General features: G+C 37.0%; 1 protein-coding gene across 2 annotated transcripts in view; it reads left to right on the top strand.

Moving 5' to 3' along the window:
• The window catches only part of ZBBX (zinc finger B-box domain containing), a 107,802-nt gene that overhangs the window by 60,408 nt on the left and 23,912 nt on the right, over positions 1-23,482 (top strand). For both annotated transcript variants that reach the window (XM_061167868.1, XM_061167867.1), the window contains exons 9-13: positions 6,320-6,440; positions 12,070-12,179; positions 12,725-12,825; positions 14,243-14,322; positions 16,614-16,753. In XM_061167868.1, coding sequence (XP_061023851.1) covers positions 6,320-6,440; positions 12,070-12,179; positions 12,725-12,825; positions 14,243-14,322; positions 16,614-16,753 — 552 coding nt within the window. The remainder of the gene's footprint in view (positions 1-6,319; positions 6,441-12,069; positions 12,180-12,724; positions 12,826-14,242; positions 14,323-16,613; positions 16,754-23,482) is intronic.

Below are 23,482 nucleotides of genomic sequence, written 5' to 3'. Positions count from 1 at the left end.
AAGGCTATAGTTTGCTGCTCCAATATCAAATATATTCTTTTCTATTTCTATCAATAAATATAATCAGAAATAGTTTGATATCATATGGCAGATGTCATAGTATACATTCACAATCTTGCTCCAGACCTCCATTAACTCTCTAGCTTTCTAGCATTATATAGTCCCAAAGAACCTTGATTGTCTTGCTATTGCACAGAAGATAATGCTTGATTATTAGATTGATGTCTTGATGCTAAGTGGATTTGGTGAACAGGGAGTATCTGTTACAGAATGATTATATTGGACCCTTTCCATCATGGGCAGTAATTTGTTCCCACAGGAAAAGCTACGTATTTCAGAAAAAGATTTGCCTTCTCTTCCTGTAGCGTGCCAGCAGAACCTTTGTCACCATGGTATCTCACACAACGAGTGTCTGAGAGCAAGAGACTCATTTTGTTATGAAAGAGGTATAGAGATAGGGCTCATACCTGAAATTCACTCATCTTACCATATGCATATCTATCCAGCAGGCCTGATAGTTTTATGGAATGGCCTGCTGAAGTTTCAGTATGGGTTCCAGCTGAGAAACAACATCTTGTGAGTTTGGGGTGCTGCTTTTCCTCCAGGGTACCATGTATTACATAAAACTCCAGCAAAATTTCCATTAAACAGGAAGCTGAGACTACCCCTTGCCATTTGGGGCTCATCACATTGAATTAATAGTCAACAAGTGTCACTGTACTGACCATGTTGTTTCAGCACAGGCAGGAAGGAATGATTGGATTGTTATCATACAGTAAAGAAAAGATAGACTTTATCTGTAAACAAATCAGCAGCAAACTTAATAGTTTTCCTGTGTTCAGTAATAATGTTCATTGGAAAAAAAAAAATGTGGTAGTCCAGTGAAAAGAAGGCTATGGTCTTGAATCTTTGGGAATGAAGATTTGAGACACTCCACCAGGAAAAGGTATCAGCAGACAGTGAGGTGAACATCCAATAGGTGGTGAAAGAAGGAAGCTATGATAATCAAATCAAGGTAGGCTTCAGTTGTTATTGTTTAGTTGCTAAGTCATGTCTGACTCTTTTGTGACCCCGTGGACTGTAGCCCGCCAGGCTCCTCTGTCCATGGGATTCCACAGACAAGAACACGGGAGTGAGTGCCATTTCCTTCTTCATGGGATCTTCCCAACACAGGGATTGAACCTGAGTCTCCTGCATTGCAGGTGGATTCTTTACAACTGAGCCAAAACCAGCTACAAAATGAAGAATGATGGCAGCTATGTTTTATGTTGAGTAATTATTTTTTTCTTCTGTTTTTCCTCCATACTAATATGACACCTACTGCTGGTATCTAACGTTTAAATTTAGTTGGAATTATCACTACATTGAAATCTGGTGGCTCAGTTGGTAAAGAATCCTCCTGCAATGTGATAGACCTGGGTTTGATCCCTGTGTTGGGAAGATCCCCTGGACAAGGGAACAGCTACCCACTTCAGTATTCTGGCATGGAGAAGTCCCTGGACTGTATGGTCCATGGGATCACAAAGAGTCAGACATGACTGAGCGGCTTTCACTATGATACCCAGTGAAAAGTTTGTATTTTTTTATGTGCTTCATACTATAGAACTTTGTGTTTTCTATGTGCTTCAGACACGAGTCAGGTTTTTTGTTTTGTTTGCTTTTTTTTTTTTTTGCTAGTGATAAAGAATCCACGTACTGATGTTGGAGACACAAGAGACACCGGTTCTATCTCTGGAGTAAGAGGTGGCAACCCACTCCAGTATTCTTGACTGAAAAGTCCCATGGACAGAGGAGGCTGGTGGGCTACAGTCCATGGGGTCTCAAAGAGCTGGACACGACTGAGCACACTACTGCTACTGCTTGCTTTTTGCAGAGAAATAGACAGACATACAAATGGAGGTTTAGATGCAAACTAAGTAGACTGTCTCTCTGGATTCATTTTCTCTTATTTTTACCTGATTCTATGCCTCTAGAGGCTGACTCTAGAGACTGCATCACATAGCTCCCTTGTTCTCTGGCTTCTAGTTGGGTTTGGCTAGTTGGAGACACTAGCGAAACATTGAAGGGTGAGAAGAAAAGGGAGAGGTATCACTCTCCCTCTATTTTTTGATGTGCTCAGATTTTGCAGTCACTTCATTGTCCGCCTATGTTACTAGCAACACTCAGATTACCTTTTGTTCACAATTATTGCTTTCCATAAGTACTTACAACACTCTGTCCTCTCAAGCCTAAGGTTGGTAACAGCTTTCTACTATTTTTAGTCTCTGCTTCAGCATCGCTTGTTCCCTCAGCTCTGCTCCCTGATTACAAGTTAGTTCCTTCATTTGACCTCTTCAAATTACCCCTTTGAGCTTTCTCTATCCTGTTAGGATCTTGACTTATACTGATGATCAAAAAAAGGATTTCTAAGAAGCCAAGGTTCAAGTTGAGGTCTAGAAAATGAGTTGAAACGTAGAGACAGATTAATATGTGCAAAGCGCTCCATGATGGAGAGTTCCCTATTGTGTTAATGGAGCTGAAGGGAGATGTGTGTGGCTGGATCTTAGAGAACAAAGGAGACTGTTGTAGCACAGTAGGCTGGAGAGGAATTACAGTGTGGCTGTTGTGGAGAAATCATCAAGACGAGGACTTCTGTTGATAAAATATGTGATTATTTTGCCTCAAAGTATTATAAATATTGCTGTTGTTGTGTATGTATATTGTATGTATATGTTTATAAATATTTTCCTTTTTCTAAGATAGTAAATAAAAAGAACATTTATAAAATTTATATACTTTATGGAGAAAAACTGCAGTAAGAACCTCTTCTCGCCCTCTTCCCTCCCTCTAAGAGATTATCACTAGCTTGGATTTTGTGTTTTCTCATTCCCTTAATTTCCTGTGGTTTATTGCATGTATGCTTCTCTAAACAATATATTGTTAAACTTGCATGTATTTAAACATAGTATGGGCTTCCCTAGTGACTCAGCGGAAAAGAATCTGCCTGCAATGCAGGAGACAAAGGAGACATGGGTTCAGTTCCTGGGTCTGGAAAATACTGATGAGGAGGAAATGGCAACCCACTCCAGTATTCTTGCCTAAAAAATTCTGTGGACAGAGGAGCCTGGCGGGCTATACAGTACAAAGGGATGCAAAGAGCCGGACACAGCTGAGCGACTGAGCACACACACAAACACTGTGTAAATGGAAAGCTAGTATATTATTCTTTTACAACTGGTTTAATATTTTCAGGATTATTTACCGAGATTTACCCATAAAGATGTGCATAGCTGTATTTCATTCATGTCACTGCTTCACAGTTTTCTGCTTATACCACTATTTACCTGTTTAAACATTGACGATTGTCTGGCTTGATTCCCATTTGGGGGAGGAAAGAGGTTGAAGTATTTCCTCTCCCTCTTCTTCATGTGCTGAGGTTTTTGCAGTGACTGTATTCTCCGCTTATGTTACAAAGCAACACTCAGATGACCTTTCATCGACAGCCATTGCTTTCAGTGATTCTTACAAAGTTTTCCTACATTGTCCTCTCAAGCCTAGGGTTGGTAACAGCTTTTCATAATTTTTACTTTCTGAGTGCTTCAACATCACTTGTTTCCTTAACCCTACCCAGCAACCACTACTCTTAAGAATATTCTTGCCCAGGTCTCCTAGCACTCATGTGCACACTTTTCTGGGTTCCTATTCCTAAGAGTAAAATAAATGGGTTATGGGGGTATCCATGTCTTCAACTCTACTAGGTAAACTTGAATTATTTACCAGAGTATTAGTTTATACTCCCTCTTGCAGTGTTTAAATGGCCTGGCTGCTTCCCATTATCACCAACACAAATTGGCAGCTTTAAAAAAAAAATTGCTGGCATGATACAGATGAAATTGTATATATAATTTGTGTACCTCATTGCACATGACATTATGTTTTCCTATGTTTCGTGGCCATTAGCTTTGAATTTTCAAGTTTCCTAGTTATTTGTGTTATTGATTTCTAACTTGATTATGTTGTAGTGAACTCTAAAATCTCATTTCCTTCAGTGTGAAAGGCAAGTACTTACAATGACCTAGAAGATTCACTAATATTACGGCTGCCCTGATGACTCAATGGGTACAGAATCTGTCTGCAGTGCAGAAAACCCCGGTTCAATCCCTGAGTTGGGAAGATCCCCTGCAGAAGGGAATGGCTACCCACTCAAGTATTCTTGCCCAGAGAATTCTATGGACAGAGAAGTCTAGCAGGCTACAGTCCAAAGGATTGCAAAGAGTTGGACACAACTGAACGAATAAACACACACACAACTGGCCTCCTGGTTGTTCCTTAAACACTTTTGGGCAAATTTGTATCTTAAGGCTTTTAAAAGCGTTGTCTATTAAGGAAAATGCCTATCATTCCTTTAGTATAAACAATGGAACATCTTACACTAAAGGTAGCCAGGAAACCATTAAACAAGGGAGCAAACCAGAACCTAAGTTACAGAGCTTGCATGGCATTGTTCAGGGAGGCATGCCTCGTAAATCCATGTGTTCTAGATTTGTTTTCTGTAAGCAACTTCAAACAAAGATTATCCTGCTTAATGCATTACATAGCTAAAGACTCTTTCTAGAAAATATCATTAATCCATTTGCCAGGAGGTCTAGCTAGCATATTCACAGTCAAGGTAACCCAGGCCACCTGCCATCTTATTTCCTGGGAATGTACTATTGGTAATGGGAGGAGAGTGAGGCATAGGCCAGTTGCTTCATCTCCTTCCTCCTCATCACCCTCCTAAACTTGGGGATTATCACTCGTCAGTGGCTTGACTTGGCCAGAAAAAAAAAAGGTCCTCATTGTTTTACTTTCAGCTTTCCTGTTGGGAATTTTTTGTTTTTTTTTTCTCAAGAAAAGGAGGACTCACAGTGGAGGGCTTTTCTTTCTCCTATGACTTTGTTCTCCTTGACTCCTGCTCTTTTAGTTCATGCATCCCGGTGGTGGTTCTCAGTTGTTGTTCAGTCATGTCCGACTCTTTGCGACCCCTGGACTGAAGCACGCCTGGCTTCCCCTTCCTTCACTATCTCCTGGAGTTTGCTCACATTGATATCCATTGAATCAGTGATGTCATCCAATCATCTTATCCTCTGTAGTCCTCTTCTCCTCCTGCCTTCAATGTTTCCCCCCATCAGGGTCTTTTCCAATGAGTCGTCTCTTCGTATGAGGTGTCCTAAGTATTGGAGCTTTAGTTTCAGCATCAGTCCTTCCAATAAATATTCAGGACTGATCTCCTTTAGGACTGACTGGTTTGATCTTGCAGTCCAAGGGACTCTCGAGTCTTCTCCAATACCACAGTCCAAAAGCATCAATTCTTTGGTGCTCAGCCTTCTTTATCAGACCTTTCACTTTCACTTTTAAGTGACTTTCACTTCCACTTTCTCAGCCTTTATGGTCCAACTCTCACATCTGTACATAATTACTGGAAAAACCATAGCATTGACTATACAGAGCTTTGTTGGCAACGTACACCTTCTAATTGCTTTATTCAGCACTTTTCTATACTGGGGGAAGAACGGGAGTGAATGACACATTCTTTTGGTTTGTTTCCATTGTTGGCATTTGGCCACTTCTAAAAGCTATTTATTAAAACTTTCAGTATGCGCTTGGGATTATTCTCTGGTTTCGGTCTATAAAAAATAATAGTTTCCCTCTTTACTGCTTCCCTATTTTCTCCAGGATTTTCCTCCTATTATGGTCAGTTTGGAGAAAGATCTAATATTTAAGAGGGCAGAGAGATGAGTAAATCTGGATTTACACTGCTCTTTTTTTTTTCTTCCCCAGAAATCTCCATCAATTTTAAATATCTCTGAATGGTGGTTTTAATTTAGTAGTACTTCAGAAACATCTTAAGCATCTGGAAATAAATTGCCACGTAGATATAAATTCATGAGGACAGTTGTCTCCTCCAGGTGCCATTCTGAGTTATTTATTTTCTGTTTCCCATAATGTGTAAATATTATTGTCAGTGGCTGTAATACATGCCTTTGTGTGTGTATGCCTTTATAGAATATATAATGAATCTATTTTTTTTTATCTTTATTGTGTAAAATAACTAGCTTCTTTAAAAACATTCTGAATCATAAAATTTCTTTCATTTCAAGAAATGATTGAAGAAAACTATGAAAATATAATACATCACCAATATTTAGCACTTTTGCAGCATTTAAGCATAGAACTATTGATTGTATATACAAATATCAAGGCACATTTGCCTCAAAAATGGTGAGTTCTGTATCTTGAAAGATATGGTAATTTGTATCCTAGGTTATATTAATTATGTGCATTATGTTTTTTTTTTTAGATTCATTGGAAGAAAGTGAAGTACAAACTAATCTGAAAATTTGGACAGAACCACTTACTATTGAATTTAAGGAAGATAGTCTATCTTACATGGAAAAATTATGGCTTAAAAAACACAGAAGGTATTTTCTGATTTTTTGCATTATCAATAAGAAATGTAAACACTATTTCTGTTCCTTTCTTGTGTGACATGCTTTTTTTCACAGCAGTGTTATTGATGTACTTCACATCTGTGTAAATAATTTTAAAGCAATATTAAATCCCTGTGAAACTTCTACCATACTGATAAGAATTTTAATTCAATCTATGTATGTAATGCATGATTGATTTAGGATCTGTCTAAATGAAAATATGTATGTGGGGGGGGAAAAGGCACAACTATGGTATACAATTTAAAAAAATAGCAAAAACAATGCAATAAATGAAAGCTCACTTTGAAAGGTGATTTTTGAGGCTATACTCTTTAGAAACTTTGAAGCTACTTTTAAGTTAACCAGACTTTTAATTTTATAGTTTTATTAATAGTATTCAAGTGTATTTTATTCAAAAACTGTATCATTAGCTGCACCATTTCATAAATTGTTCAGAAGTTTAACTATTAAATATCAAACCAAAATGATTGAGTACGTGTTGGAGTTGTTCATAATTTTACTGTGATATAAGAACCACTGTGGGAGGTTCCTTTAAAGGCCAGGAGCTCCGTTTGCCCTGTAGCAGTGAGACTCACACTTGCCTGTGAGTCAGCTAGAGACTATGGCAAAATACAGATTCTTCTTCAGTAGCTATGGGCCGAGCCTGAGATCTTGCATTTCTGAATTCCTAACAGCTCCCACGTGATATTGTTATGGATAATGCTAGTCTCTGAACCGCATTTTGGCATGTAAGGTGTAAGAAAACCTGTCTAGAATATACCAGAAGAGTGGTTTTCAAGCTCTTGTTTCACTTCTAGTAATACAAAACCATCTCCTGAGATGGCTTACTCCATCTTCTGGAACATTCTGCCTGTTATAATATCTCCTAGTGAACTGTCATTTTTTTCTGATTGGTTGCGAAACTTGGTCCCGATTCTACTAGTTCCCAGTACAGACCAAATTGACTTTCTCCTCTTCATGATATCCTTTCCTATTTTAAAATCATATTTGAAATTCAAATCATGTTTAAATTCATATTTTAAAAATCAATCTTCATGCCTTTCTTGAAACTTTTATTTGACGGATTGCCATATCCCTTTGACTGTTTTTCATGGATGTATTCCTTTTCTTTCAATTTTCTTATTTTGAAATAAGGCATGCAATTAAGTGTTACAAAACAGTATGAAGAATTTCTACATATCATTCATTCAGCATTCCCTAATGGCAACAGCTTATATAATCACAGCATATATCAACACCAAAAAATTAACACTGGTAGAATATGAATCACTAAACTACACACTTTATTTGAATTTCAGCAGTTTTCAGCAGTTTCATCCTTATTCTGTTTCAGGATTCAGTTCAGGGTCTCACAGTGCAGTTTTGTCCTATCTCCTTCTCCATTGCAACTCCTTGCTCTTTCCTGGTCTTGGGTGACATGGACATGAGTACTTGCCGGGTGTTACATAGAATGTACTCAGTGTGGGTCCATCTCCTGTTTTTTCATAAGATTGAGGTTGCACATTTTGAGGAAGAATGCCACAGAGAGGAGGTGCCTCTTAGTGCATGATGTCACATGATCATACTGTCGGTAGAGCTCATCACCAGGTTGTTAACCTTGAACACACAGTTGATGTGGTGCTCACCAAGATTCTCTGCTGTAAAATCACTCTTGCCTTAATAATGAATGTTGTGGTCTGTTCATGCTATTAGAATACCATTGACTGGGTGGCTTATAAAGATGTTTATTTTTCACAGTTCTTAAGAGTGGGAAGTCCAAGATCAAGGTGCCAACAGACTTGGTGACTGGGTTATCTTCTCATTGTGTCCTCAAAGGGCAGAAGGGGTGAGAAGTCTCTCTTGGGTTTCTTTTATAAGGGCACTAATCCCATTCATGTGAGGTCTACTGTCTTGAACAAATCACCTCCCAAATGCTCACCACCTAATACCATCACCTTGGAGGTTCGAGTTTCAATATACGAATTTTGTGGGGACACACACATTCAGAACAGAGCTTTCTGCTCCTGGCCTTCCACAGTTTATGACCTTCTCATTTAAAGAATATGTTCATTCTGTCCCAGTAGGCCCTAATGTCTTAAGTCGTCCCACTGTCACCTCAAAATTCTAGTCTAATTCTAAAGTCTTATCTAAATATCATCTAAATCAGATGTGGGTGAGATTCAATGCATGACTCATTCTGAGACAGATTTCTCTCTTAACTGTGAATCTGTGTAATCAAAGATGTTCTGTGCTTCTGAAATACAAAGGTGGGACAAGCATAGGATAGATATTCCTATTCCAAAAGGGAGAAATTGAAAATAAAAAAGGAACAAGTCCTGAGCAAGTCTGAAACCTAACAGGACCATGCTGTTAGACCTTAACTCTTGAGAATTTTCCTCTTTGTCAATGCTCTGCCGTCCAGGCCCACTGGGGTGGAAAACCCTCTTTTGGAGGGCTTTCACACTGAGGCAGTAGTGCTGCCCTGAGCCTTGTCTGGCAAGGGCTGGGCCCCCAAGGCTCTGGGTGGCTCTGCCTGTTTCGCCATCCCCATGACTTGGGTGGCCCCATTCCTCTGATGACTCTGAGATGGGTCACATGGTTGTGATTCCCCTGACCTGGAATTGTGACTGTTCTAGTCTGGGGTCATAAGGGCAGCCTTACCCTCAGGGTTTTACTGGACACTGCTGTATTGGAGATTCTCTGTTATGGGAAGGATTTTTTTTATTACTTAGTTGCTAAGTTGTGTCCAATTCTTTAGTGACCCCCATGGGCTATAGCCCACCAGGCTCCTCTGTTCATGGGATTTCCCAGGCAAGAACACTGGAGTGGGTTGCCATTTCCTTCTCCAGGAGATTTTCCTGACCCAGGGATTGGATCGAGCCCACATCTCCTGCATTGGTAGTTGGATTATTGACTACTCAGTCACCTGGGAAACCCAATGGGAGGGATAGCCTTGATAATTTCTGAATTAACTTCAGGACCATTCTTCCATTTTCTTGGGTAATAACTGAAGTCTTCTGTTTAGATGACTGAGTGATCTCCCTGTTAGATGATCCTTTGGACATATACTGGTACTTCCTGTTATATCTTTTCAAATTAATATTTTCATTTTCTTCAAATAAATACCTGGAAGTGGAATAAGTAAATCATATGGTAGTTCTATTCTGTTTTCCATAGCAGGTGCACCTTTTTTCATTCCCACCAACAGGGTATAAGGTTCCTATTTCTCCATATCTTCTCCAGCATTTGTTATTTTCTTACCTTTATGACAATAGCCATTCTAGCAGGTTTGAGGTAGTATCTCATTGTGGTTTCAATTTGTGTTTCCCTGGTGATCAGTGATGTTGAGCAACTTTTCATATACCAGTTGGCCATCAATGTGTCTAGTTTGGAAAAATGTCTATTCAGATCCTCTGCCCATTTTTAATTGGGTTGTTTGTTTGTTGTTGTTGAGTTGTATGAGTCATTTGTGTATTTTCAATGTCAATTCCTTATTAAATTTATGATTTACAAATATCTTCTTTCATTTGATAGGTTGTCTTTTCATTTTCATTTTGTCAATGTTTCCTTTGCTGTGCAGAAACTTTTTAGTTTGATGAAGTCCCACTGGTGTAGTTTTCCCTTTTTTTCTAGTGGATGTTTTAAGTGCTAGGGAAGTTTCATGAAAGGGATCATACAGTTTGTATTTACAGTATTTTAAGGATGGATATTATCAATTAGTTGGCATTTCTACTCCAATCCCCCTATTTTAATTATATCTGCTTCTCAGTCCTAGCTGATCATCAGAAGCATGGGGGCAAGTGAAAATGCTGATTTCTCTACCCAACCTCAGACAAATCAGTGTTTTTAAGGATCGTCTGAGGCAAACCTAAAAATCAATGTTTTTAAGGATTGTCTGAGGCTTTGCATTTAAAAAAAGATTTTCCCTGGTGATTCTGAGGCTAAAAGGCCTGTACTGATTCACAGAATAAATTTAGAACACTCATTTAAAGAATGATTTGGTCAGTTTAGTTCCCCCAATGAACTGGTCAATGTTGGGTATATATTTGTTTAAATTTTTTAAAAGAAAAATCTGGTGAGGTGATCCTATTCTAAAGCATATGTCATCTTTTATTTATGTGGCATGATCTTTTAACAAAGCAATGGTGCTAGGGTCTTAATATCCAGAATGCAGACTTAGTTTGTTCACTAGCTAGTTGTTTGTTCATGGGCAAATCACGTTAATTCTCTTGGTCCACATCTTCTCATCTGCAAAACACTGTTTGAAATAGATCTAAGGGGCCCCTTCAGCTCCAATACTCTTATTATCTGGACTCTACCATGCTTTGGTTGAGAGTTTTCCCCGTAAAATTAGATGTTTTCAGTTCGTGAAGGACTATCTAGATATTAGTACATGTATGTGTATCAATAATTGAATTTTTATAAAGTATTTTCATGTCAAACTGGAAAGAGGTTTCTGGTGGCCAGTTGCCAGTTTGTCTTTGACCTTTAGTCTCTAATATTTTCCATCACTTAATTAAATTGTGGATGTAACATGACATGCTCTTCAAAGCTGGATAATATATAAATATTTTGGAGTGTACTGACATATACATTGCATATATTGGGAAAATTCATGGTCACAATTTGCCAGGAGATCATTAAATTTTTGGTGTCTTTGCAAATTGTGAGAGAGGCAATATAGCATTAATGATCAAGAACATGGGCTTGGGGAGGCAGACTGCTTGGATTCAAATTCTCTTTGCTGCATTTACTCACTGAATGACTGAACAAGTTGGTTGACTTCTTTGTGCTTCCATTTTCTCACCAAATTAAGATACTACTAATGCCTATTTAATATTCCAATTAAGATTCAGTACCCCAAATGGTTTAGAACATAGCTTGGAACATTTTTTTTTTTAAATTGATGTTACCTGTGGATGTTATTAAGAAAGCCCTGAGTTTTATGTGTGGAACTCCACAAGCACATATAATCTAGAAGGGATGTGCAGCTACTTACTTTCTTAGTTAAAACGTGACTCCCTCCCCCACTGCTTTGGAATATCCTTTGGAATCATGCACAAGACCTCTAAAGATTCCCGTGCTTCATTGCCTTATATGTGAGACAGGCCACATCAGACCTCATTGTTAATCAGGTGAAAGATGCTTCAGCCACAGCACCTCATGTTCATATAGTGGAAGCCTGTTTTATCACCCTGATTGTTGGCTGGGTGGAAGTTTAGAAAAGTATCTTCAGTTCCCTTAGAACTTTTCAACATATTTCCAAGGCTGTGAGATGCAACACACCTTTGTAAATTAGCTTTTTAAACAGCGTGATGTTTCATGGACTCCATGTGTTTTTTGCGAGAACACTGAATTCTATCATAACTTTTATTTTCATCCTAAACAGGAAAACAGTAGGATATGCAATTAAAAATCTTGTGTGATGTTAATTTGATTTACAAAATTGTTTTAGTAGATTGTGTTATGCAGTTGTACATTTCTTCTGTAAATTAGAGGTATGGCTATGATTTTCCTTATTAATTTTGTAGACTCATTTGTTCGTGAAATAAATTAAGATCTCATCTGGAAAAATTTTAGATGGTGTACTTTAGGCTTTTAATTGCTTCTTGTTTTGTAGAACTCCACTGGAGCAACTTCAGCACATGCTACCGGACACCTTCATACCTCAGTGTAAAACCACTAGTGAGGCACAATGTTCTCAGAATGAAAATGATGAAGATAGTGATGGTTAGTTCAGCCTTGATTAGATTTTTTGTTTCATTTATTTTTATTAGTTGGAGGCTAATTACTTTACCATATTGTAGTGGTTTTTGTCATACATTGACATGAATTAGCCATGGATTTACATGTATTCCCCATCCCGATCCCCCCTCCCACCTCCCTGTCCACCCGATTCCTCTGAGTCTTCCCAGTGCACCAGGATATTTTTGAATTTACTATTTCAACTTATATACACTGAGAATTAATCAGCATCTGCTTTTGGTTTCCTTTACTGTATCATTCTCACTACACTGTACACTATCTCTAGATCAGAATGACACACACTCTCCTTCCTATTCTCTAGATGTAGCTTGTTTTATTTTAAATAGTTTCATTTAAAAATTGATTGTTAAATAATTGTTTATTTTACTTGAGCTGGGAAAATTGAGAGTATTTATACCTTTGTGTGGCTGCACAGAAGAATATTCTTCCATTGTTGCCTATGTTATTTGAAGATGAATTATCAGGTAAGATATACTCTGGATGATATTATTTTTAATCTTATTTTCTAGTTGAGGATATCAAGATGCAATCCCCAGCTCTTTTTCTGTCAATAGAAGAATTAAACATAGAGAGACCTGAACCAGCTCTAAAAATAGTTGAACTGGATGACGTAAGTGCATAATGACCACTCATATTACTTAACAGAGAAGAAATTCATAACACATAAATAATAAGTAGTTACAGCTACATATTATTTTTGGCAAGATAATTCTTTCATAATTAAGCATAGTTTAACAGTATAAATTTACAAGTGTTTGAATTTAAATATGCTGATAGGAATACAGCAGACTATTATTTTAATGTAGACAGTAAATTTGTGAGCTAAATTGATATTGTGTCATAGTATGGGAGATGAGAAGATATTTCAATCTTTTAACTTGTAGAGACAGTGTTTAGTGTTTGTTTTATTGAGTGGCCAAAGGTTTGTTCCAAGATGAACCTTTTGACCAACCCAGTATTTAGTTTTCTATGTTATTGTGCTTTTAAACAAAGATTATTCTCATTATATGATACTTATTTAATAAAATTTTTATGGATTTACTTTGTTTAATGTCATTTAATACTTTTTATTTAAAGGAAAAGTAGTTTTAAGATTTAATGGATATAGTATAATAATAAATTGAAAATAAGCCTCTGGAAAACACCAAGTAAAATCAGCTGGAGCTAGAGTAAGTCAGGAGCTACAGCTCCAGGATGAATTCATTTCTGAATTTCTCATCCTCTAGTAACTGAATATACCCACTGTCCTCAATATTGCTTTTACTATGGTTGTCACAGTGAAGGAATACAATAGAGGAAGTACTTTTTGACATACTACTTTCCTCTTTAGGTTAATAGCTTCTGCAGTGTGCTCACACGCATGTGTGTGTGTGTGTGTGTATGCCTAGCAACATATTTATTTCTGCTTTGGATAAATTGAAGATTCTGAATAGATTAACACATACATGCATGTATATTTGTGATTGCTCTTCATTAAATTGTTGCGGTATAGAGTAAGCTTATGACATGCTGGTCAGAGAACTAAAAACATCTACTTGGCACTTAGGGCTTCCCTGGTGGCTCAGTGGTAAAGAATCTGCCTGCAGTGCGGGAGACCTGTGTTTGATCCCTGGTTGGAAAGATCCCCTGGAGAAGGAAATGGCAACCCACTCCAGCATTCTTGCCTGGGAAATCCCACGGACAGAGGAGCCTGAACTCCATGAGGTTGCAAAGAGTCGGACACGACTGAGTGACTAACATTTGTACTTCACTTGGCACTTTGTAGTTACAAAATAAAATCTAAGTTGTTATGTTTGGCTCTGGATGTGATAGTGGTGATAAGATGAACTATACAGCAAAAGCTCTCAACAATTATCTGTTGAATTTGTTTAGCTCTCTTAGAATTCATGTTCTATGGCATATAGTCAGTGAGTTTATGACATTTTTTGTGAGAAGAAAAATTCTCTAGATACTGTGCATAAGTTAGCTGGTTAATGTATCATAAATTACCTGAACATACTAATATTATACAACATCCGTTTAATAAGACTTATGAAGTGGAATTTGAAGAACCAGGAAATGCCGTGCCTTATAAAGTTGAGTTAGCAGATGCAGACAGTCAACAAAGGTAAGATCTTTCTAATTCACTTTTAATGCTTGTTAAACACTCACAAAAATTTTTTCTATCTTTTGAGAAGTTCACAACATAAAAAGCACATGAATTTAGTGCTAGAGCATATTTTACTTAAGCCATCTTTAAATTTGGGTACAGTATTACTGGGCTTTCCTGGTGGCTCAGTGGTAAAGAGTCTGCCTGCAGAGCAGGAGATGGAGGAGGCAGAGGTTCAATCCCTGAGTCAGGAAGATCTCCTGCAGAAGGAAATGGCAACCCACTCCACTATTGTTGCTTGGAAAATTCCATGGACAGAAGAGCCTGGAGGGCTGTAGTCCATGGGGTTGCAGAGAGTCAGATGTGACTGAGCATAGCACACAATATTACCAATATTTATCAGCATTCAATAATTAGAAAATTATCTATAATTATATGTTTATGCTTTTACCTAGCATCTGGATTATTTAATAGATGCTTCAGAATTTAGGAATTGTCATTATTTGAAGTGACTGACCAAGTCTTATATATTTCATATAAACTTTCTTACTTTTTGCAAAGATACTCTTTGGATTTTGCTTACTTCAGTTTGTTATGAACCCTAAGTAAAAATGTATATTAATGATTAGGTTGAGAGACAAAAAAAAAAAGCCTCCGAACTACAGATTACTTCTTAGGTAGATTTTACTGTGTGATAAATAAATGAATTATAATGATTCAGTTTGTAACTTTTAAAAAAATTTTGTCATTTCCGAAAAAAATAACATCTAGCTGTATCTACTAGTAATGTGTAAATTATTCCAAGTCCTCTCTGCTGTCAAAACCTCAGCTAGGATTTCAGGTGTTTTGACTGCAAAGTATTAAGTCGGGTAAACAGCAGAATGAAGCTTCTATTAGGTAGCCCCTACACCGATTCTTTGTTTATATGTTCAGATCAACTTAGGCCCCTGTCAGTCTTTTGGAACAGCAGTGGGCCTAAGTGATGCCCTTGGACCTGAAAGTATTCTGGCCTGGAGAATTTCATGGACAGAGGAGCCTGGCAGGCTACAGTCCATGGGGTTGCAAAGAGCTGGACAGGACTGAGCAACTTTCACTTTCACTTTGGACACATAGACCCAGATATCTAGCAGCAAATGTGCTTTTGGCAGGAGACAAGCAGATTCTGGTCAGTAGGTAAGAGGTTTATACTTATACGCACTACTATAAACCTAAGGAAGTACAGCATTTCTACTCTCCAGTTTGAATCTTTTATATATTTTATCACAAGCCTTTCCCTTGACCTCCGTGTTAGACAAGGCAGAGAAAGTTACTGATTATGGTTTGGCAATAGTTTTGCATCTTGGGTTTGGAGGTGTCCATAGAGCTTCTTTTCTGGAAAAGTCATAAAGGATCATATGTGACACAAAAGAACCTTTTTGGTCAAGCATAATCCATGAGCTTTTTTGGTGGTACTGTGTAGGGCTTGCAGCTTCCCTGGTGGGCTCAGCAGTAATGAATCAGCCTGCAATGCAGGAGACTACCTGCAAAACAGGAAATGCAGGTTCCCTCTCTGGGTGGGGTAGATCCCCTGGTGAAGAAAATGGCAACCCACTCCGGTATTCTCACCTGGAAAATCCAAAGGACAGAGGGATCTGGTAGTTACATTCCATGGGGTCACAAAGAGTCAGACACGAATTGGTGACTAAGCCACCCACCACCATGTAGAGCTTACATAACATCAAGTATTATTAAATACATTATTCAACTCATAGAAAGTGTTATTCGGTTGTAACTGCGCTTGTATATGGTAATCATCATTAAAATTGAGATATAAATACCGCATAAGGCTTTTGAACCCATATAGTCATGATGAACAAATAAAATGTTTATTTAAGCAATAAAATCTTGTTTTCATCAGCTTGATGAGATCGAAAGATATCTCTTCATTTTTAGAAGAAAGACCATAAGAAATTAAACTTACTTTAGACTATTTTTAAAAAAAGAAACTTTCAGTGAAAAGTTTGCAGTTAAATCAGGTTTGTTCCAGTTGCCTATTTCTTTTAAATTCATAATACTGTCAAGGTACTTACTGTTTTAGAGTGTGTCTACAGTATGTTGAAACAAGTATTAAATTAATGTGAATAACCCTATTTCCTTAAGGTTTTACTATATTTAGTTTAATAAGCTGAGTTTTAAAATTTATTTATAATTTAATTTATTAATTTATAATAAGTAAATTACTATATTTATTTTAACAAGCTGCATATTTTAACATTTTTATGTATAATTTCTTTCAACTATGTCCTCTTATTTGTCTGTAAACATGAAAGTCACACATTTCGTGATTATCAGAATGCTTTTCTGTATGAAAATGACATCCATCAACATCATGTATTCACCAAGAGAAAATCTGACCTCTTCCACCTTCATCTGAGTAACAACTCTTTTTTTTGTAAAGATAACTCAAAAGGTAACTTTTTCAATTTTTGCTTAATGTTATTAACAGTGAATGTTGGTAGTTAAATAAAATCAATAGGTAGGTATTGCAGGTTATATAAAGCTTTGCCTATTTGCTGTTCATTTTAAACCCAGAAAATTACATACTCAGAACATTGGTTGAAAATACGTAATTTTCTATCAAATATTCTTTTTAGTTAACGGACAATGGTATTTGTATTCAGAGAAAAAAACAGACTATAAAACTATTCTGAAAGTTATTGTACCTGAGCTATCATTTAAAAGTTTACATGGTTGGGCTCTTAGGGACAGAAGTCTGATTGGCATGCTTTACTTTGTCCTCCCTTGAACTATTTATTTTCTTAAAATATTTGAGTTTGATGTAAAGCTTCACATAAGTGATAAAACCAAACCAATACAAATCATCTCTTTATATAGCTACATTGTTATTACTAGTTGTACCCTGGGGATCTATAGATTAGAATACTGTGTACTAACGTCTGGTTTTAATTTCCAGATGCTGAGATCATTTTAAAGACAGTCATACAAAGTATCCTGGCCTGGGAGTCAGATTTTGTTTTCATTTCTTCCTTAAATCACTGTGTCACTTCCTTTCTTAGGTCTCGTTTACCAAAACTACAATATAGGAATTAGATGGTTTCTAATCTACTTTTATCTATTTAGGATTTTACTTTATCTACTTAGATTAGAAAAACCAACAAATATTTCGTATGTGAAGAATTTGAGAGAGACCAGAGATCATTACTTAAAGTAACTTATAGTAAAACTGATGATTACCTTTTCATTGGGTAGCAGATGGTAGAGAATAGTGATTTAAGGTAATCCTGCTGATTTTAACATCTTTGAATACTAAGCTTCTAAATCGTATGACCACGAACTATATCCATATGGGGATTTAGGCCTTTGCAGGGCTCCAAGTCTAGGCCATAAGCTATTTTTAACCTTCCTAGAGCATGGTGTTACAACTGTGTTTGGGAAAATACTGACTACAAATACCCATTAAGTGTTACTTTAAAGATTCTTGATTTATTTAAATAGGCTTTTTTTTTTTAAAGCTGTTTCAGGTTCGTAGGAAAATTTAGCAGGAAATACAGAGTCCCCATATACTCTCAGCCTCCACAAATTCATAGCTTCTTTCACTCTCAGCATCCCAAACCAGAGTAGTACATTTGTTATGTATCATTTTTCCTGAGTCCCCAGGTTACGTTAAGGTTATCTCTTGGTGGTGTACGTTCTGTGGGTTTGAACAAATGTATAATGACTTGTAATCAACATTATAGAATAACACAAAGTATTTTCACTGCCATAAAAATCCTCTGTGCTCTGCCTTTTCACACAACACTCCTTCCTAACCCTTGGCAACCACAGATCTCTTTACTCTCCAGTTTTGTCTTTTCCAGATGGTTATAGCTGAAATCATACAGCAGTGTTTTCAGATTGACTTCTTTTACTTAATAAAATGCATTTAAAGGTGTCCCCATGTGTTTTTCTGGCTTGATGGCTCACTCATTTTTATTGCTGAATAGTACTACATTGTCTGGATGTACCACAACTTATTTATATGTTAACTTGTTAAAGAACATCTTGGTTGTGTCCAAGTTTTGGTGTTTATGAATTAAGCTGCTATGAAAATCCATATGTGAGTCTTTGTTTGGACATAAGTTTTTAAGTCATTCAGGTAAATAACAAGGAGCACAGTTGTTGGATCATGTGGTAAGAAATATGTTTAATTTTGTAGGAAACCACCAAACTGTCTTTCATATTGACTTTACCACTTTTCATTGCCACTAACAATTAATGAGTCTTACTGTTCTTCATATTCTTGCTAGTATTTGGAATAGTCAGAGTTCTGGATTTTTGTGATCCTAATAGTTGTATTGTTTTCAGTCTGTCTGCCCTCTGATGGAGAAGGCTAAGAGGCTTATGGAAGCTTCCTGATGGGAGAGACTGACTGAGGGAGAACTGGGTCTTGTTCTGATGGGCAGGGCCATGCTCAGTTTAGTTGCTCAGTCGTGTCTGACTCTTTGCGACCCCATGGACTGCAGCACACCAGGCCTCCCTGTCCATCAACAACTCCTGGACTTTACTCAAACTCATATCCATTGAGTTGGTGATGCCATCCAACATCTCAGCCTCTGTGGTCCCCTTCTCCTCCTGCATTCAAATCTCTCCCAGCATCAGGGTCTCTTCAAATGAGTCAGTTCTTTGCATCAGGTGGCCAAAGAATTGGAGTTTCAGCTTCAGCATCAGCCCTTCCAATGAATATTCAGGACTGATCTCCTTTAGGATGGACTGGTTGGATCTCCTCGCAGTCCAAGGGACTCTCAAGAGTCTTCTCCAACACCACAGTTCAAAAGCAACAATTCTTCAGCACTCAGCTTTCTTTATAGTCCAACTATCACATCCACACATGACTACTGGGAAAACCATAGCTTTGACTAGATAGATCTTTGTTGGCAAAGTGATGTCTCTGTTTTTTAATATGCTGTCTAGGTTGGTCACTACTTTTCTTCCAAGGAGTAAGTGTCTTTTAATGTTTTGGGAGCACCCCAAAATAAAGTCTGTCACTGTTTTCACTGTTTTCCCATCTATTTGCCATGAAGTGAGGGGACCAGACGCCAGGATTTTAGTTTTCTGAATGTTGAGTTTTAAGCCAACTTTTTCACTCTCTTCTTTCAATTTTATCAAGAGGCTCTTTAGTTCTTCTTCAGTTTCTGCCATAAAGGTGGTGTCATCTGCATATCTGAGGTTATTGATATTTCTCCTGGCAATCTTGATTCTAGCTTGTGCTTCATCCAGCCCAGCATTTCTCGTGATGTGATCTGCATATAAGTTAAATAAGCAGGGTGACAATATACAGCCTTGATATACTCCTTTCCCTATTTGGAACCATTCTGTTATTGCATGTCCAGTTCTAACTGTTGCTTCCTGACCTGCATACAGATTTCTCAAGAGGCAAGTCAGGTGGTCTGGTATTCTCATCTCTTCAAGAATTTTCCACAGTTTGTTGTGTTCCACACAGTCAAAGGCTTTTATATAGTCAATAAAGCATAAATAGATGTTTTTCTGGAACTCTTTTGCTTTTTTGATGATCCAGTGGATGTTGGCAATTTGATCTCTGGTTCCTCTGCCTTTTCTAAATCCAACTTGAACATCTGGAAGTTCCTGGTTCACATATTGTTGAAGCCTGGCTTGGAGAATTTTGAGCATTACTTTACTATCGTGTGAGATGAGTGCAATTGTGCAGTAGTTTGAGCATTCTTTGGCATTGCCTTTCTTTGGGATTGGAATGAAAACTGACCCTTTGGCTACTGCTGAGTTTTCCAAATTTGCTGGCATATTGAGTGCAGCACTTTCACAACATCATCTTTTAGGATTTGAAGTAGCTCAACTGGAATTCCATCACCTCTGCTAGCTTTTTTCATAGTGGTGCTTCTTCCTAAGACCCATTTGACTTCACATTACAGGATGTCTGGCTCTAGGTGAGTGAGATGACACCACCCTTATGGCAGAAAGTGAAGGTCCCATCACTTCATGACGACAAATAGATGTGGAAACAAAGGAAACATTGAGAGACTTTATTTTCTTGGGCTCCAAAATCACTGCAGATGGTGACTGCAGCCCTTAAATTAAAAGACGCTTACTCCTTGGAAGAAAAGTTATGACCAACCTAGACAGCATATTAAAAAGCAGAGACATTACTTTTCCAACAACGGCCCATCTATTCAAAGCTATATTTTTCTAGTAGTCATGTATGGATGTGAGAGTTGGACTATAAAGAAAGCTGAGACCGAAGAAATGATGCTTTTGAACTGTGGTGTTGGAGAAGACTCTTGAGAGTCCCTTGGACTCCAAGGAGATCCAGCTAGTCCATCCTAAAGGAAATCAGTCCTGAATATTCATTGGAAGGACTGATGCTGAAGCTGAAACTCCAATACTTTGGCCACCTGATGTGAAGAACTGACTCATTTGAAAACACCCTGATGCTGGGAAAGATTGAAGGCAGGAGGAGAAGGGGATGACAGAGGATGAGATGGTTGGATGGCATCACCGACCTATTGGGCATGAGTTTGAGTAAACTCCAGGAGTTGTTGATGGACAGGGAGGCCTGGTGTGCTGCAGTCCATGGGGTCGCAAAGAGTCGGACATGACTGAGCCACTGAATGGAACTGAATTGAATAACTGTGTAGTGGTATCTCATTTTAATTTGAAATTCTCTAGTGACATATATTGTTGAACATCTTTTCATATGCCTATCTGCCAAATATGTCATCTTTGGAGAGTTGTCTTTTAAGGTCTTTGGCCCATTTTTTAATTGGGTTGTCTATTCTGTTACTTTGAAATTTTAGAGTTCTTTTGCATATTTTAGATTGCAGTGTTTTATGTATGTGTTTTGCAAAAATTTTCTCCAATTATGTGGATTGTCTCCTCACTCTCATAGCAGTATCCTTCATGGAACAGAAATTTTTCATTTTAATGAAGTTGAGCTTATCAATGATTTCTTTCATGCATCCTGTCTTTTGTGTTGTATCTTAAAATGTCATTAGAATAACCAAGATCATCTGAATTTTCCCCTATCTTCTAGGAGCTTTATAGTTTTGGATTCTACATTTAGTTTTATTTTTTCTTTGCATTAACTTTTGTGAAGAGTCTGGTCTGTGTCCAGATTTATTTTAGGGCATGTGCATATTCACATGTTCCAACACCACTTGTTGGAAAGACTATCTTTTCTCCATTGTATTGCCTTTACTCTTTTGTTAAAGATCAGTTGATTATATTTATGTGGATTTGTTTATGGATTCTCCATTCTGTTCCACTGATCTGTTTTTATACTTTTGCTCATACCACTTTGTCTTGATTACTGTGTTGTTTATTTGCTAAGTTGTGTCTGAATCTTTTGTAACCCCATGAACTATAGCCTGCCAGGCTCCTCTGTCCATGGGATTTCCCAGGCAAGAATACTTTAGTGGGTTGCCATTTCCTTTCCAGAGGATCATCCTGACCCAGATGTCAAACCTGCATCTCCTGCATTGGCAGGCAGATTCTTTACCTCTGAGTCACTAGGGAATCCCCTTGCTTACTGTAACTGTATGGTAATTTTCTAAGTTGTGTCCTGTCAGTCCTTTGACTTTGTTCTTTTCCTATATTTTGTTGCCTGTTCTGGGTCTTTTGCCTCTGCATATAAACTTTAAAACCAATTTGTCAATATATACAAAATAGCTTGCTGAGACTTTGATTAGGATTACATTGAATCTGTAGATGAAATTGGGAAGAACGGACATCTTGACAAATTGAGTATTCTTATCTATGAATGTGAACTAGTGTGAAAAAAACACTTATTTAGTTTTTTTAATTTCTTTCATCCAGTTTATTTTTTTCATTCAGTTTTCCTTATATAGGTCTTGTTTGTGTTTATTTTTTTAGATTTATACCTGAGTATTTCAATATCATGTGCTAATGTAAATGGTACTGTATTATTAATTTTTAATTTCACTTGTTCATGTTAGTGTGTAGGAAAGCAAATGACTTTTGTTAGCTCAACTTGTATCCTCAACCTTGCAGTAAGCACTTATTAATACAAGGAGTTTTTTGTTGTTGTTGTTAGTTCTTTTGGATTTAGTACCTAGACACTCTTGTAATCTGTGAACAAAATCAAGTTTATTTCTTCCTTTTCAGTCTGCATACCTTTTATTTCCTTTCTTGTCTTATTGCATTAGCTATGACTTCCAGTACAGTGTTGAAAAGGAGTGGTAAGAATGGACATCTTTGTTTTTTTCCTGACATTTGAGATAAAGCTTTTAGTTTCTTATTATTAAGTATTTTGTTAACTGTAGTTTTTTGGTAGGTAGTCTTTATTAAGTAGAGAAAGTCTCCCTTTATTTCTAGTTCACTGTGATTTTTATCATGAATGAGTGTTGGATTTTGTTGAATGCTTTTTCTGCATCTGTTAATATGATCCTGTGATTTTTCTTCTTTAGCCTCTTGATATGACAGGTTAGAATAACTGATTTTTGAATGTTGAACCCAGACAATTATTTTTTATGACTTAACAGGGCTTCTAATGATTAGAATAAATTAAATCATATCTGTACTTTCTGCATCACATATTATGTATTATTAAAAGGTTGTGTTCTCACTTTTTCAGCAGCAATAAATCCTAATAATGGAATTTTACAATCTAGCAAAAATACTGTAGAGGTTAGTTGTAGACATTTACACTTAGGAAATGACATCTCCTTCCACACAAAAAAAACCCCAAAAAACAAAAACTAGATTCAGATAATTTATTTTCAAGCTTAGTAGGAAAGTACAACATTTTCATAAAAGTTTATTACATTGAATAGCTTTCATAAAGGTTTTCTATAAAATATTTTTTTGACATACAACTTATTACATTTCTCATAGTACTTATGCAATTTAAAGGTGATAATTGAAAATGGAAGTTCTAAATATTATGTGCAATTGCTGAGTTATATAAACATTTGATTGCAGCAATGGGCTGTAAGACAGTTTATATCATGGAAGACTACTTTAATTTATAGCTTCTACTATTTTACCCAGTCTGTTTATACAGATAAGATATGCATATTGGAAAGCGAATATGGGCTAATCAGATGAAGCTATATTTAGTTTGGATAAATATGTGTATGTGGTAATGAAAGCAATATAGTGTAAAATTTTTTTTAAGAATTTTATTCTTAAGAAAATCTAGACCAAAGTT

The sequence above is a fragment of the Dama dama genome, chromosome 19, assembly GCF_033118175.1.
Source record: "Dama dama isolate Ldn47 chromosome 19, ASM3311817v1, whole genome shotgun sequence".
In the NCBI taxonomy this organism is placed as follows: Eukaryota; Metazoa; Chordata; class Mammalia; order Artiodactyla; family Cervidae; genus Dama; species Dama dama.
Note: the sequence above shows the minus strand (reverse complement) of the source record. Positions and strands in the feature narration are given on the sequence as shown.